The following is a 14,891-nucleotide window of genomic DNA, read 5'->3' as shown; positions in this document are numbered from 1 at the left end:
TCCCCTGTGGGTGATTTCACCTGTACATGGCGACTGTCCCTGTAGGTGGTGACTGACCCCCATGGATGGTGACATGACCTGTACTTGATGACTGTCTCTGCAGGTTGTGACATCCCCCGTGGGTGGTGACATCTCCTGTACATGGTGACTGTTCCTATAGGTGGTGACATCACCTGTATGTGGCGACTGTCCCTGTAGGTGACGACATCCCCTGTAGGTGGTCACATCACCTGTATGTGGTGACTGTCTCTGTAGGTGGTGACCATCCCCTGTAGGTGGTGACATCTCCTGTATGTGGTGACTGTCCCTGTAGGTGGTGACTGACCCCTGTAGGTGGTGACTGTCCCTGTAGGTGGTGACTGACGCCTGTAGGTGGTGACATCACCTGTATGTGGCGACTGTCCCTGTAGGTGACGACATCCCCTGTAGGTGGTCACATCACCTGTATGTGGTGACTGTCTCTGTAGGTGGTGACCATCCCCTGTAGGTGGTGACATCTCCTGTATGTGGCGACTGTCCCTGTGGGTGGTGACTGACCCCTGTAGGTGGTGACATCACCTGTATGTGGCGACTGTCCCTGTATGTGGCGACTGTCCCTGTAGGTGGTGACATCTCCTGTGGTTGGTCACATCACCTGTACGTGGTGACTGTCCCTGTAGGTGGTGACTGACCCCTGTAGGTGGTGACATCACCTGTATGTGGCGACTGTCCTTGTAGGTGGTGACATCCCCTGTGGGCTGTGGTGTCACCTGTGCACAGGGACTGTCCCCTGTAGGTGGCTAGCACTGCCACTGCTGTATGTGGATCCGCAGAGGTGCGCCCTTGGCGGCAGACACTGCCCAGCCCTACTGCACAGCTGGGCATTCTCAGCCTGAGCATTTAAAGGAAGTTGGGGCGCCACCCAGTGACCAAAGCGTTGTCCACACACAGCCAGAGGCAGCCCCTCCTTCCCCAGACCCAAGCTCATTCTGTCTCCCCTTCATGGGGGCTCCCTCGAGACTGATGTGCGGGGCCCTGAGGTCCACATGTGAGGGCAGTGGTGCGGGTGCTGGATCCTCCATGCACGGGCGGTGACGTGGCCTGCTCCTCGGAGGTGGGCCCGTTGGGCTCTGTCGGGAAAGGGTTGAGCCGTGACTCGTAGGGCCCCCGCCCCTGCCCTTCTACTGAGTTCACGGCCCCGCCTGCCCCCAGCCCTGCAGACAGGGCCCCAGCCCTTCTACTGAGTTCACGGCCCGTGTGCCCCCGCCCCCAGCCCTGCAGACAGAGACCCCTGCAGGCCAAATCCTCAGCTTTCTCGGAACCTAGGTGATACACACAGAAGCAGGCCAAAGCCCCATGCTCCGTCCATCAATCAGCCCAGCATCTGTCAGCCGAAGCAATGAGCGGGTCCCTGCTGGGCTGAGGTCCACACAGACCCCCTCGTGGTAAAGTGACTCACGTGGACACAGGCCCCCAGGTTCCTCCTGCCGTTGACCTGACTCCTGAAAGTGAGGACTCCCCATCCCAGCAACACATCTGGAAGCCACATGCCCACGAAGGGTGTTGAGTCGTGCGTGACAGATCTCACCCAGGACCAGGACCCCGTGTAGTTGGCATTTTAAGCACAGCTTGAGTGGAATCCTTCCTGCGGCGTGTGTCAGGCCTCTGTAGCAGGGGGGTTGCCTACGCTCCACACTGCTGGAAAGAGATGCTGGCCTCTTGTGCTCAGCCCCGAGCTGAGGCTTGTCTTGTCCACGCTCCAGGTCTTTCAGGTTTGGGCCATGCGACCTCAGGCTTTGTTTAAATGCCCTTTTCTGTTTTAGGCCAGTTTTAAGGAGTCCTACATGGCTGCGTTCTATGAATTCTTCAACGAGCAGAAGTACGCTGATGCAGTGAAAAACGTAAGTCTCAGCATCAATTACACAGACTCACAGAGGCTGAGGTGGGTGACTCATGGGAGGCTGAACTGAGCGGGGAGGCCCCTCGGGGCTAAACCCAGAGGTGGGGAGCTAGGAGGGAGCCGGGGTGGCTTTGAGCTCCAGGAGGGGTGCGGGTGAACCTCCCCGAGTCACCTGGGGCTCTCAGGAGCAGGAGCAGCTCTGGGTGCTTCTGTGAGGGGCGAGCTTGGGCGGGGTGGAAGCGGCTTGGCCTCCGTGGTTCCCTGAGGGACTCTGCCCGCACCCGTGCTCAGACCCACCTCTCCTCTGGCTACAGGAGACTCAGGGTGCCCAGGCAGTGCTCACAGTTTCCCCGTAACTGTCTGGTTTCTGTCCCACTTCAGTTCCTAGATTTGATCTCATCCTCCGGGAGAAGAGACCCCAAGAGCGTGCAGCAGCCCATCCTGCTTAAAGAAGGGTGAGGCGGTGGGAGGGAGGCTCAGGACAAGGGGGCCTGCCCGCGGGTCCAGGGGCGTCCAGAGCTGCCTGGGGCCTTGGTCTGTGGCTCTGAGACGCCTTAGGGCTGCATCCCTCTGTTTGTTCTCTGCTGAGGATGCAAGGGGAGGAATGCCCGTCTGTGGGGTGTTGTGGGGGACGGAGACTGAACGGCCCCCGAGTAGTCAGAGGCTTCTGCCCGGTGGCTCCCTCAGCAGAGTCTGAGGGCCCCTACCCTCCATCAGCCCCCCCAGGCAGCAGTGTCCCCCGCCGGGGCTCAGAGCACAGGATGGAGCCGAAAGCAGCTGGCTTTCTGCTGTCTTTGCCTCCAGAACACGCTTGCGGGGCTGGGACCTCCTGCCAGACTGGCTCTGGGAGCACCTTTAGTCCACGTTTTCAGGGCAGGAGGTGGGGCTCCTTGTTGGAGCTCTGGTAGACCAGGGTTGTCAGCAACCCGCAACCTGAGGTTGACAGTTGACACCAGCACAGGCGCTAAACTTTTCAAGAGTAGAGGCCTTCATCTTTTGATTCTTCAGTCCTGTCCCTTGGAAATAAGATACTGAAACCCCGTAGTCTGCATCAAATGTCACAGGTGTGGAAGCGGCGAGCTGTTTTGATTTTGTGACTGGCCTGTGGGGGCGGGCAGGCGGGTGCCCTGGCCCCAGCCCTCGGCCACTCACCCCCAGACTGTCCCGTTCACAACAGGGTCATGATTAAGAGAGCACAAGGGAGAAAACGATTTGGGATGAAGAATTTTAAGAAAAGATGGTTCCGCCTGACCAACCATGAATTCACCTACCAGAAAAGCACAGGTAACAAGAAAGGGTCACTTTTTACTGTTTTCACATATATTATTCCAAGGGACCAGAGCCTCATCTTGGGCCCTGTGGGGTCCAGGTTGCTTTTGGGGTGAGCACTTGCTTGCACGGGAGGTGGGGGCTCCGAGAGGGTGGCCTGGGTGGCGTGGGGAGCAGTCAGCCCTCCGCAGCTGAGCGTGGGGTCAGGGTCTCGGGGCGGACACTCTCGTCCCATGCGGGTGGCCTGGTCTGGATGGTGGGCGTCCCCCTGGGACTCGAGGCCCATGGGAGCCTGCGGGGAGACCAGCCCCTCCTGGCCACTCACAGCGCGCTCTGCCGCAGGGGACCCGCCTCTCTGCAGTATCCCTATCGAGAACATCCTGGCCGTGGAGCCGCTGGAGGAGGAGTCCTTCAAGATGAAGAACGTGAGTCCCAGCCCCTAGCCCCTCACCCCCACCCCGGGTCCTGGTCTGCCCCTGGGCCCGTGAAGCAGAGAGCCCACCCTGCCTGTCGGGTCGGCCGGGACCCGTGGGCTTTCTCTCAAAGTCAGCTTTGGGTGGAGGCTGTGGGGACCTGCATCCCGATGGACCTCCCATCAGGTCCGCCTCTGCTGACCACCTGGATGCTGGCAAACAGCTTGGGGACCCTCGCTTTGCCTTAGCTCCCCCGACACTGTGGGGACCATAGGGATGGGAACAGTGCCTGAGTTCTGCCCGGTAAACACCTCCACCCGCTGGGGGGGAGGAGACATGTGCCCACCCCCGCCGCTGCATGGTCGCCGCGTCCCTCCTGCCCCCCTGCGAGGCTCCGAGGAGGGGCACGGGGTTCACACTGGGTGCCAGGACGACCCCCCTCTCCGAGGGGCTGGTCTCCGGGGGGCAGGTCCCTGCAGCCTCACGCGGTCGCTGTGGGGTCCTGGTCTCCGGGGGGCAGGTCCCTGCAGCCTCGCGCGGTCACTGTGGGGTCCTGGCCCTGCGTCCCAGCTCCCTCAGCTGTCTTCCCAGAGCCCAGTCTGAGGGCTTTCCTGGGCTGTTTGTTTCCTTCAGACAGTCTGTGCACCGGGTCCTATTTATCCTGAGTCTGCTGCCATTTCTCTTCTTTAATTCTGTCCCTAATTTTTAAAATATTTTTTGTATTTTTCCAGTTTCATTAGATGCATTTTGTGTAAGTCATGTGCAGTCTCTTTTGAAGGTAGATGGGGTATAAATACTGATAGATAAAACTTGAAATTCTACGCATGATTCACTAGTCTTCCAGCTTTTAAGAGACCCTGACCTGTGACCAGGCGAGGGTGGCAGACAGCACAGGCCCTGCCATCCAGCCATCAGTAGGCGAAGCCCCCTCGGGAGTGTAGGCGTCTGCTCAGCAGCCTCAGACTGAGCCTGTCTTCTCTGCGGCTCGTCTTCATGTCCCGAGGGCTGGGTGGACGGAGAGACGGCCCCACTGGCGTCTCCCTGAGGAAGATGGTGGCTAGGACACCCCTTCATCAGGTGGATGGAGCGGGCAGGAACCACCTGGCTGGGCGGTCAGCCCTTTGTGCCCTCCTCTGCAGACGGTGGTCATCCTGAGTGGTCACAGGCCAAGTGGATGGCAGGCGGAGCTCAGCAAGGGGCCTCCGCATAGCTGGTTCCCCCTGATGTGTTGGGTTGTCATGCTTTATGGTTTGGGGGATGGTCCGGTTGAGCAGGACCCTGAGGAGGCCTCACTGAGCATGGTCATCTGGAGCCCTTTGCACACAGGACAGTCCCGTGAGGAGGGGTTTCATTTCAGTGTTCAGACCAGTTGCCTCCCGTGCCCTTCAGGGCACTGCTGGGGCCTTGGTGGGCTCAGCGGGGTACCCTCTAGGCTCTGGGTGACTGCGTCTTCTGAGGTCACTGAGCGCCCTCGTGTCTCGGGACCACTCCCCCATGACCATCCTGAGGAGGACGACCTGGAGCTAGCCAGGAGCTCACCCCCTCGCGTGGGAGCGGGACCGGCCCAGGCCGACCGTGGGGCCCTAGACCCGCCTCCCCGTCTTCACATCGCTGCCCCGAGCTGCTGCCACAGAGCCCCTCCAGGCCTGAGCGTCCGGTGTCCGCCAGTCCCTCTTCCGGCTCACAGACCCCGGCCAAGTCTGGTCTGCCCACCCTGCGTCTGTCTGCCCCCCATGCTGGGCCCCTGCAGGCGGTCTGGTTTGCATAGCTGCCTCCAGCCACACAGGGTGGGTCTGCCTGGCCTCCGTCTGGTCTGAGGCCGGCCCCGTGGCTGCAGAGGGTTAGGTGCTGGCTAGATGGATGGTCAGAGGCACCTGCCCTCATCCTGCGCTGGCTCTTGACCTTGGCTTCCTGCCCCACCCCCAGGGCGATCTGAGGTGATTTCTTGGGCTGGGAGGTGGCCTTGTGGCAGGTGCGAGGGTGTTTGTGGACCTGAGGGAGGTCAGCGCCCTTGCCCTGTCCTGTGTGTGTCTGCACAGCATCGCGGCCCCTCCCAGGCCGGTGACAGGTCCCTCCAGGATGGGGCTGGGGCAGCCCGCTCCCAACAACCAGGAAGAGACACAGTGTGGAACCGTGCCCTGAAGCAGCCAGAGCCACTCCTTCCGTCAGGTGTAGAGCGATTCCTTAATGATAATAATTAGAAGAATTATTATGAGAAGTATTAGAGGAAATTCCTAACTTCAGAGTCCTTTTCTCCTGCTGCCTCCTCAGAGGTGGCTCCCACGAGCTAACTATAGGCCAGCGTCCTCCTTTTGTGAGACGTTTTCGAAGGCCTGTGGTGTGCAGGCCCTATTGGAGGGTCCAGCCTGTGAGGATGGTCGGAACAGAGTGCCCTCCTCCAGGGTGTTGCCTCTGTCGGGGATGGAGCTGTATACAGATTGTGCAGTCTGCGGCCTGTGCAATGGTGCTTGTGTGGGTAGGGCTGGCCAGAGGAGCCTTGGCTATTCACTCAGGAACCTGAACTCCAACTCCTCCGGGAATCCTTCATATCCTGTTCTGTCTTTCCTCTCTGGGCACACCTCCCCACCTTGCAAAAGCCACCTTGGACCTTGACATCCTAACTCTTGGCTCCCTGTGCCCTCTGACAAGCCTGCCGACCTCCCTGCCCTTCTGTGGGCGGCCTGGCTGTGTCTCTGGGAGGTCCCAGCCCTTGCTGCCCCAGGGCCTTTACCCCTGCTGCTCACCGTCCCCACTCGGCTCAAGTAACTCCAGGAGGCCCATCCGATCGCAGCTGGAGGACCGTTTACCTGGAGGTTCCCTGCTGACCCTTCGCTAGGCCTCCTCCCTCACACAGCCCCTGTGCTCTGGGTTCACTCTTGTCTTTCTGGCTGGCTAGATGCTCACAAGCGCAGAAACTCCATTTGGGCCACTGAGTCCCCAGAACTTTGGACAATGCCTTGGACTCAGGAGTGTTTGTTGAGTGAATAATAAACAGGAAAGGCAACAGAGGCTCTGAGAAGCCTCAGGGAGGACATAACATCTGCCTGGAGGGCGGAGGAGGGGCCCCTGGAGTGGCAGGCTGGGAGGGGCACCTTTCACATGGACGACAGCATGTGCACCCATCCTGAAGCCGGTCTGGGGATGCAGATGGGAGGATGGACAGGTCTGCTAGGGCATGTCTTGCACAAAGCCCATCTCACTCAAGGAAGAAGGAGGCCCAGGGAAGCTGGCACTTTTGTATAACAGCCACGTCCACTTCGGCCGTCCCAGGGGCAGGCCAGCGGTGCACCCGGCCCGGCTGAGCAAGGCTGAGCCAGGCAAGCCTCGCCACCTCGCTTTGTCCCCGCGTGGCCCAGGCAGGTTGGCACAGCCGGCCGCGGCCCCTGTGGTGCAGGCGGGGGCTGTGCCGCGCAGGCCCCTGAGCCCTCCCCGCTCGCAGATGTTCCAGGTCATCCAGCCCGAGCGGGCGCTGTACATCCAGGCCAACAACTGCGTGGAGGCCAAGGCCTGGATCGACATCCTGACCAAGGTCAGCCAGTGCAACCAGAAGCGCCTGGCCGTCTACCACCCGTCCGCCTACCTGAACGGCCACTGGCTGTGCTGCAGGGCCTCCTCGGACACGGCCGCTGGCTGCTCCCCTTGCACTGGGTAGGTCGTGACCGGTCGGTGCCCCAGCCCTGGCAGGGATCAGTGAGGGGCCGGGTCCTCCGTCTTTAGGGGCCACTAAGTGACCGGCATCACAGCTGACCCTCCTCCTCTCCACCGGCTCTCGTGTGTCTGTGCAGCGGCCTCCCAGCAAACATCCAGCTGGACATCGACGGGGACCGAGAGACCGAGCGCATCTACTCCCTCTTCAGCTCGTACATGAGCAAACTCGAGAAGATGCAAGGTGAGGCGGGGCTGGGGGAGCCCTGGGGGCCGCCGAGGGGTGCAGCGAAGCCACGTCACAGCGCGCGAGTGGAGGAGGCTTCTGCAGGCTGTTCGGGGGGAGTTACTTTAGTAACAGTTTCTGTGGGTAATTTTAAGGTGGGATAGCTTGCAGCCTCTGAACTGCCAAATTCTTGAGAAGATCCTGTGTCTCAGTAACTCCCATGCCCCCAGAGGGTTTCATTCTTCTGTGTTTTCCAGAGGGACATGAGCATGTGTGTGGACCCATATATGTGTGTGCACGAGTGTGGAACCTTGTGTGTGTGTGTGTGTGTGTGTGTGCATGAGTGTGGACCTGTGTGAGTGCATGTGTGCATGAGTGTGGACCTGTGTGTGTGTGTGCATGAGTGTGGAACCTTGTGTGTGTGTGTGTGCAAGAGTGTGGAACCTTGTGTGTGTGTGTGTGTGCATGAGTGTGGAACCTTGTGTGTGTGTGTGTGCGCATGAGTGTGGAACCTTGTGTGTGTGTGTGTGCATGAGTGTGGACCTGTGTGAGTGCATGTGTGCATGAGTGTGGAACCTTGTGTGTGTGTATGTGTGTGCATGAGTGTGGACCTGTGTGAGTGCATGTGTGCATGTGTGTGGACCTTGTATGTTGTGTGCATGAGTGTGGACACTTGTGAGTGCATGTGTACATGTGTGTGGACCCGTGTGTCAGCATGTGTATATGTGTGTGGACCCGTGTGAGTGTGTGTGCATGAGTGCGGACCCGTGTATGAGCGTGTGTGCATGAGTGTGGACCTGTGTGAATATGTGCGCATGAGTGTGGGCCCGTGTGTGAGTGTGTGTGCCTGCCCAGCAGCTCCAGGCGTGTCGATGCAGCTTCGTCTTGCTGGGTGTTCATTGCTCTTCTTGCCCTCCTGAACTAAGCAGTGTAGGTGGGACAAGTCAGGAGGCCCGGGGGCTTGGTTGGGCTGCCTCAGGAGAGGCAGATGCAGGACAGATCCCCCAACCGTGCCCTGAGGCCGGCGCTTCTCAGAGCTGGGGTCGGACAGTCTACAGTGGGCCCTGAAGCCCCCAGAAAGTGCCTGGAAACAAGGCTGTCAGACTCTTCCTTCTCATCCCCTGGTCTGGCCTGGAAGTGTCCGTGTGGCCCGAGGCCTGGAGGGGGCCTTACTGCTTTGACAGGCACGCAGCTGCTGTCCGTGAGCTCCGCCTGCAGTCCTCAGGCCCGCCACCTCCCTCTGTGCCCAGCACCACGCTGCAGAGCCCTGCGCCCCTGCCCCTGACGCACCCCCAGCCTAACACCCCCGTGGCCTCTGGGTGCCCCTCCCCCCGACAGCCTGTGCTTGTCTTTGTCTCTGCGATGGTGGTCGTCTCGCAGCGCTTCACCCGTGATGTATGTGAGCCTTGAGAAGAGAGGCAGGTGTGACTCATCCCCACGCCTGGCACACGGGAGGCGCCCGGTACCTGTTTGCTGGACGGATGGATGGACAGACAGTCAGATGGAAAGGGGTCTTGAGCACCCCGCCTCCCTCCTGGGCAGCAGTGATCCTGACAAGCAGGGTTCACAGGATGTCAGTAGGATTGGGGACCCTGCCCCCACTTCATGGAGGCGCCAAAGCAAGAGTCACTTTCCACGGTCTTCAGGCCTCTGCCTGGAACCTCGGTGCTTTCTTGAGGCCGATAGTCTGCTTTCAGAGGCTGTCATCCCTTTGGGATCTTGTCTGTGTTCGCCAGACTGCCCTGAGCACTCAGCCAGTGGGCTCGTGATGTACCAAGGCCGCTCCCCTGGAGAAGCAGCGTCTCGGGGCTTGGAGGTGGCTGTGTCCCTGTCACCCGTCCACGCACCCCACTCGGTGCTCCCCTGCAGCTGGGTGAGGGTGCAGCCAGTGCCTCGGGCGGGCAGGCCCAGCGCAGGGCCGGCAGGGATCCCTGCTGAGGGGCTGGCGTGGGGCCCCGGCTGCTGGTCAGAGGCGTGTGGCTGAGGTCCTGGTGATGGTGACTGGCCGCCCTTGCTGTGCCCCAGGCACAGACCCGGCCATCGGGGCCTGGGCAGGGCTCGGGGTGACTCCAGACACGAAGCAGCGCTGCATGCGGGCCCAGAGCCGCCGTCTGCCCTGAGACCAGGGCGGGCCTGGCCTTCCGTCTCGGGGCACCGACATTGACATGTGGCAGGGCCGGTGGGTCTTGGTTTCCTGCGTCTCCTGGCCGTTGGCTGTCCTCCCAACTTTGGGTGTATGACCCCTGCTGCCACCTGGCAGAGTCCACGTCAGGCCCTCTGGTCCTCAGGGTGTGGCTGGCCAATCGGCAAGTCCGCCTGTTGGCGTGCCCCACGTCTGCCTTGTGCTTTTCCTCATTCCTGGGGCTGTTTCATAAATCCATGCCCGCTGCTGGCTGGCATCAGCACGCAATCCAGCGCTGCCAGGCTTGGTCTGGGGAACCTGTTAAAGAGGAGTGGGTGAGCTCCCCGGCCTCTGGATGCTCGGGGTCTGTTTTCGGTCCAGTCACGCATCTCGTGTCTGACATTGGGCTCAGAATTAAAACCTGCTCCCCCACCCTAGTCTTGGAGCCTCCTCCCAGGCCTCTCCCAGCACCCTCCCGTCAGCCCGGCTGTGCTGCCTGACGCCCTGGGACGGTGCACACTGCTGCTGCTGCTGCTTAGTCGCTTCAGTCGTGTCCAACGCTGGGCGACCCTATGACTGCAGCCCACCAGACCCCTCTGTCCATGGGATTCTCTAGGCAAGAACGCTAGAGTAGGCTGCCATGCCCTTCTCCAGGGGATTTTCCTGGCCTGGGGGTCGAACCTGGGTCTTCTGCATTGCAGGCAGGTTCTTTATCACTGAGCCACCAGGGGAGCCCCAATACACAGACCTTAATTCAGAACCACGTTGGCATCCCCTGCGAGATCAGCTGGCACATTACCCACCAGGCAGTGCCGACTTCCTCCTCCAGGCATCAGCCCCACCGACCAGGCTGCTCCAAGGGGTGTATAAAGTCACCCTATGAAGCGGTTCATGCAGCCCCCATCCTAAGGCGGCCTGGGTCTCCCTGCCTGTGTCCTGTCCGCACCCCCATCCCCCACCCCCGTCCATCTCCCCAGTGTGGTCCTTCCGTGATTCCCATCCTCCTCTAAGCAGCCCCGTCTCCCAGCAGGGTGCACTGAGGCTCGGCGCTTCAGTGACTTGCTCAAGGCTGAGCAGTTAGCCCAGCAGGGCTCCGGGAGGAGACGCAGGCCCGCCAGGCGCAGGCACACCAGCCGGTGTGACCACCCTGGCCCTGGTGCCCCCAGGTCTCTGCTTCTTTATCCCTTACATGTGGAGCCCTCATCTTCCTCACACCACGTCCCCTTTTCCCTTGAAATTTTAAATCTTCTCAGTTTCTCTTTGCACAGACTCGTGGTTTTTCAGTAAGAATTAGGAGATTCCTTCTGAGTTAGAAAAGGCAGTGAAGCTTTCTGTGACAATGGTGATGACAGTAATGATGATGATGGTGGTAGTGATGGTGATGATGGAGGTGACATGGTGATGTGATGGTGATGAAAGTGATGGTGCTGATGAAGTGGATGGTGGTGATGTTGATGAGGGTGGTGATGGAGGTGATGAGGCGATGAGGGTGACGGTGGTGGTGATGGTGATGTTGATGATGAGGGTTATGATGCTGAGATCAATGGTGATGTGATGGTGATGACGCTGTCCATCTCAGGCCAGGGTGACGGACCCGATGCTGGTTCACCTGGGCCGGGCGCCAGGCGTGCAGGACTCAGCTCAGGTGTTTGGGGTCAGATGGGGTCCTGGAGGCCACAGTGTGGTCTTCAGCAGGGTGACGTGGTCTCAGGAGAAGTTTCCTGTTGAGCAGGGGGGGCCATGCGTCCTGGAAAGCTGCCAGCACAGATGGGCCAACAGAAGGCTTTCTTGGCCACCCTGTGCCCTGTGCATACCCCTTGCGGGGCATCCTCGTAAAAGTGGGTGGAGCCCAGCGCCCCTCCTCAGGTGGGGTTTCCTTGGGCCCATCTCCCCAGATTGACCGACCCTGCCTGGCCCGTGCTCTAGGACAGAGCCAGCTCACCCCAGAGAGGGTCTGCGGCCTGGTGCTCAGCATCAGACCCTCAGGCCGAGGTGCCTGGCGGCTCTCAGCCCCGTGGGCGTCTCTGCAGTTCAGGGGCAGCCTGACTCTTAGTGGCTTCTGTTTTGTGTGCATTTGCACGAGCGGTTGGTCCTTCCTGGCGTGCTCCGGGGGTGGCCTGTCTGGGCCCCCCACACTGACCTCAGCCCTCCCTGACGCTGCAGAGGCCTGTGGAAGCAGATCCGTGTATGACGGGCCAGAGCAGGAGGAGTACTCCACATTCATCATCGACGACCCCCAGGAGACCTACAAGACGCTGAAGCAGGTCATTGCCGGGGTCGGGGCCCTGGAGCAGGAGCATGCCCAGTACAAAAGGGACAAGTTCAAGAAGACCAAGTACGGGAGCCAGTGAGTCTGGGGTCTCGGTGGCGCAGGGAGCTGGGAGCGGGTGCTGCCTTGGACCACCTGCCCAAGGGCAGGGCAGGCTTCCTGCCTCCTTCAGAGCAGGTCCCTCTGGACTGTGTCTTGGAGCAGCGCTTTCTACCCCCACCCCCAGACCCTCAGGCCCCCAAGCCTCCTGCCTCCCGAACCATTTGCTTTTAAAATTAGGCTTTGGTGGGCCAGCGGCACTGCCTCTAGGAGGCACCTTCAGCCTCTCTCCAGGCTGGCTGTGGACCCCACCCCACATCCTGGGAGGGCCAGACTGCAGAGACGCAGACTGAGCCAGGCCACCTGCACCCCACGCCACTGGCTGCAGACGGCTCAGCCAAGGGTCCCTGTCCTCCTGCTCTGAGCGTGGGGTAATGAGAGTCCATGAGCAGCTGGAGGCCATGGACCCATGCAGAGCTCACCCCGCACACACCTGGTGTGGGTCCAGCCCCCTCCCTGCTCCCCTTCCTTCCAGGGAGCACGTGTGTTTGGTTTGGGAGGAGGAAGGGGCCTCTGGGAGAGACCTCGACTTTGGCCAGGCTGCGAGGGTGCGTATCATCTCCAGGGATGCCCACAGTGTCTGCTCCTGGCTCCATAGACAGGAGCCTCGCATCACCTTTCAGACCCTCTAACACCCTCTGTCAGAGCCCACTTCAGCCGTGTGAAGATGCTGCCTTTTCCTAAACATGGCAGAGCTACCATGTTGGAAACAGCCGTGACTCACAGCTGTGCCAGCATCTGTAGCCAACGGGGCGCGACACTGCGGTGCCCGCTACCGGAGCTCACGGTCTGAACACTCGTGCACAACAAGCCCCACCCGCTGGGACTGGGCTCACGGTGGGCGCTTCCCTGGGTGGTTTCAGGCTGGCTTCTTCCCTTGCTGGTCTGCATTTTTTGTATATGTTACGAGGGTTGTGCATCACAAGCCAAGGTAGGAGCAGGCAGTGAGAGTTCCGAAGTGTGCCAGGCACGGGGCAGCCCATGCTCACGCTCCCATCCCCATACCCTGTAGGGAGCACCCCATTGGAGACAAGAGCTTCCAGAGCTACATCAGGCAGCAGTCTGAGACCCCTGCCCATTCCATGTGAAGTCTTTGGACACGCTCTCCCAAGATGGCGCCCTGAGCTTCACCAGAAGAGCCCGTGCTGGGGGAGGAGAGAACCAGACCAGAGGGCAGCTCGTCAGACGTCCAGCTCACGAACTTCTGAGGCTCCCGGGCCACTTCTGCGAGGCCACACACTTGGTCACATCGGTGGCAGATGAGCTGGCCCTCCTGGAACACGGTGCTGGCACTACCACAGCCTGCAAGGCGCGTGCCCATGTCACACGCACATTTGTCTCTATGGCACTAAGGCTCTGCTTCACCTGAGCAGGGACGTTCTGAGCATTATTCTCCTGTGAGCCTGCTGTCTAGGCGGCCATCAGCACAAGGCCTCCCGGTTTCAGCTTTGACGTTTGTGTCACCCCTGGTCGGAGGGTCAGAGCCACACGGAGATCCCAGCTGGAGGATGGCCTCGATCTTCGGGGACAGGGGTCCTCTTGCAGCGATTTCCTGGGGGTCCCAGCCTTCATTCCCACCGTGCTGCTGAAATGTGTCCACCCAGCTGCCACATCAAGGAAAGCTGTGTTTGCTGTCAGTGGGGCTTAAAGTAGAATGCCACCCTGGTGGGAGTTTGGGGAAGTTTGTAAAAATGGAAATGTGCATTATTTTCAAGTCGTTTTTCTTAATGTTTTTAAAGAACCGTTTTAAATTAGCTCTTTGATATAAAGTATTAGTAACTCGGAACATCCAAGCCTCTACCATTCAAGGGAGGTGCCACCTTAGGACAAAAAAGGGAATGGGTGTGTCTCATGGGTGACAAGGCCTCAACACAAGGCCTCCCGGTTTCAGCTTTGACGTTGGTGTCACCCTTGGTCGGAGGGTCAGAACCACACGGAGATCCCAGCTGAAGGATGGCCTCAATCTTTGGGGGCAGGGGTCCTCTTGCAGAGATTTGGTGACAATGGGTGACAAAAAAGGGAATGGGCATGTCTCGCGGCGGCCGAGTCAAGTTCCCGAGAGAAAAGGGAGGGGGAACTGCTGGGCCAGCACTGGGCGGCCTCGAGAGCAGATGCTGGGCCCGGGGCAGAGCTGCCGCCTCCGATGCCCTGAGGTCAGCCAGGCTGAGCCTGAATTTGGAAAGCCCCATTTGGACCCCTAGGACCCGGTACCCTGTGCCATCTCTCACTGGAGATCCAGATGGCAGATAGAAATGTTAGCAGTTGTCACAAATGGTGGAAGAAAATGTTGCAAAAAAGAAACTTGCATCACACAAGGATTAGGCGGCTCCAAACTGCAACTTTTAACATGAATTTGTAACTTACTGTTTCTAAGATACTAATGATGTGCGATGTATTTTACTGGCTAATTAAAACAGACCTTTTATTCTTTCTGAGGCTGCCTTGGTTTCACAGGAGCACCCACTGATAATATGCACCTGTGGGGATGGGGGTGGGTGGGGGGAGGGGCAGGAAGGAGTTTGATGACACACACGTGACGGCAGGCGAGGCCCCCTGATGACCAGTGCCGTCCTCATGATGACGTTGGGACCCTTCTGACGACAGGTGAGGTCCTCTGACAGCAAATGAGGCCCCCTGACGACAGGTGAGGTGCCTCTGATGACGGATGAGGCCCTCCGATGACAGGTGAGGTGCCCCTGATGACGGATGAGGCCCCCCGATGACAGGTGAGGTCCTCTGACAGCAAATGAGGCCCCCTGACGACAGGTGAGGTGCCTCTGATGACGGATGAGGCCCCCCGATGACTGGTGAGGTGCCCCTGATGACGGATGAGGCCCCCCGATGACTGGTGAGGTGCCCCTGATGACGGATGAGGCCCCCTGATGACAGGTGAGGTCCTCTGATGACAGGTGAGGCCCCCTGATGACAGGTGAGGTGCCCCTGATGACGGATGAGGCCCCCCGATGACA

General features: G+C 59.9%; 1 protein-coding gene across 5 annotated transcripts in view; it reads left to right on the top strand.

Annotated features, from left to right (window-relative positions):
- Window positions 1-14,352, top strand: part of RASA3 (RAS p21 protein activator 3) — an 80,002-nt gene extending 65,650 nt beyond the window's left edge. For 3 of the 5 annotated variants that reach the window (XM_081551597.1, XM_081551601.1, XM_081551599.1), the window contains exons 17-24: window positions 1,803-1,880; window positions 2,261-2,334; window positions 3,057-3,163; window positions 3,491-3,573; window positions 7,001-7,209; window positions 7,347-7,450; window positions 11,718-11,901; window positions 12,935-14,352. In XM_081551597.1, coding sequence (XP_081407723.1) covers window positions 1,803-1,880; window positions 2,261-2,334; window positions 3,057-3,163; window positions 3,491-3,573; window positions 7,001-7,209; window positions 7,347-7,450; window positions 11,718-11,901; window positions 12,935-13,010 — 915 coding nt within the window. In that variant the 3' untranslated portion in view covers window positions 13,011-14,352. The remainder of the gene's footprint in view (window positions 1-1,802; window positions 1,881-2,260; window positions 2,335-3,056; window positions 3,164-3,490; window positions 3,574-7,000; window positions 7,210-7,346; window positions 7,451-11,717; window positions 11,902-12,934) is intronic. The other 2 variants (XM_081551598.1, XM_081551600.1) reach the window with 1 other exon arrangement.
- The last annotated feature ends 539 nt before the right edge of the window (window positions 14,353-14,891 follow it).

The sequence above is a fragment of the Giraffa tippelskirchi genome, chromosome 12 (genome assembly GCF_054371585.1).
Source record: "Giraffa tippelskirchi isolate mGirTip1 chromosome 12, T2T-mGirTip1v1.2.pri, whole genome shotgun sequence".
Classification (NCBI taxonomy): Eukaryota; Metazoa; Chordata; class Mammalia; order Artiodactyla; family Giraffidae; genus Giraffa; species Giraffa tippelskirchi.
This window is presented reverse-complemented; position numbering and strand designations above follow the sequence as displayed.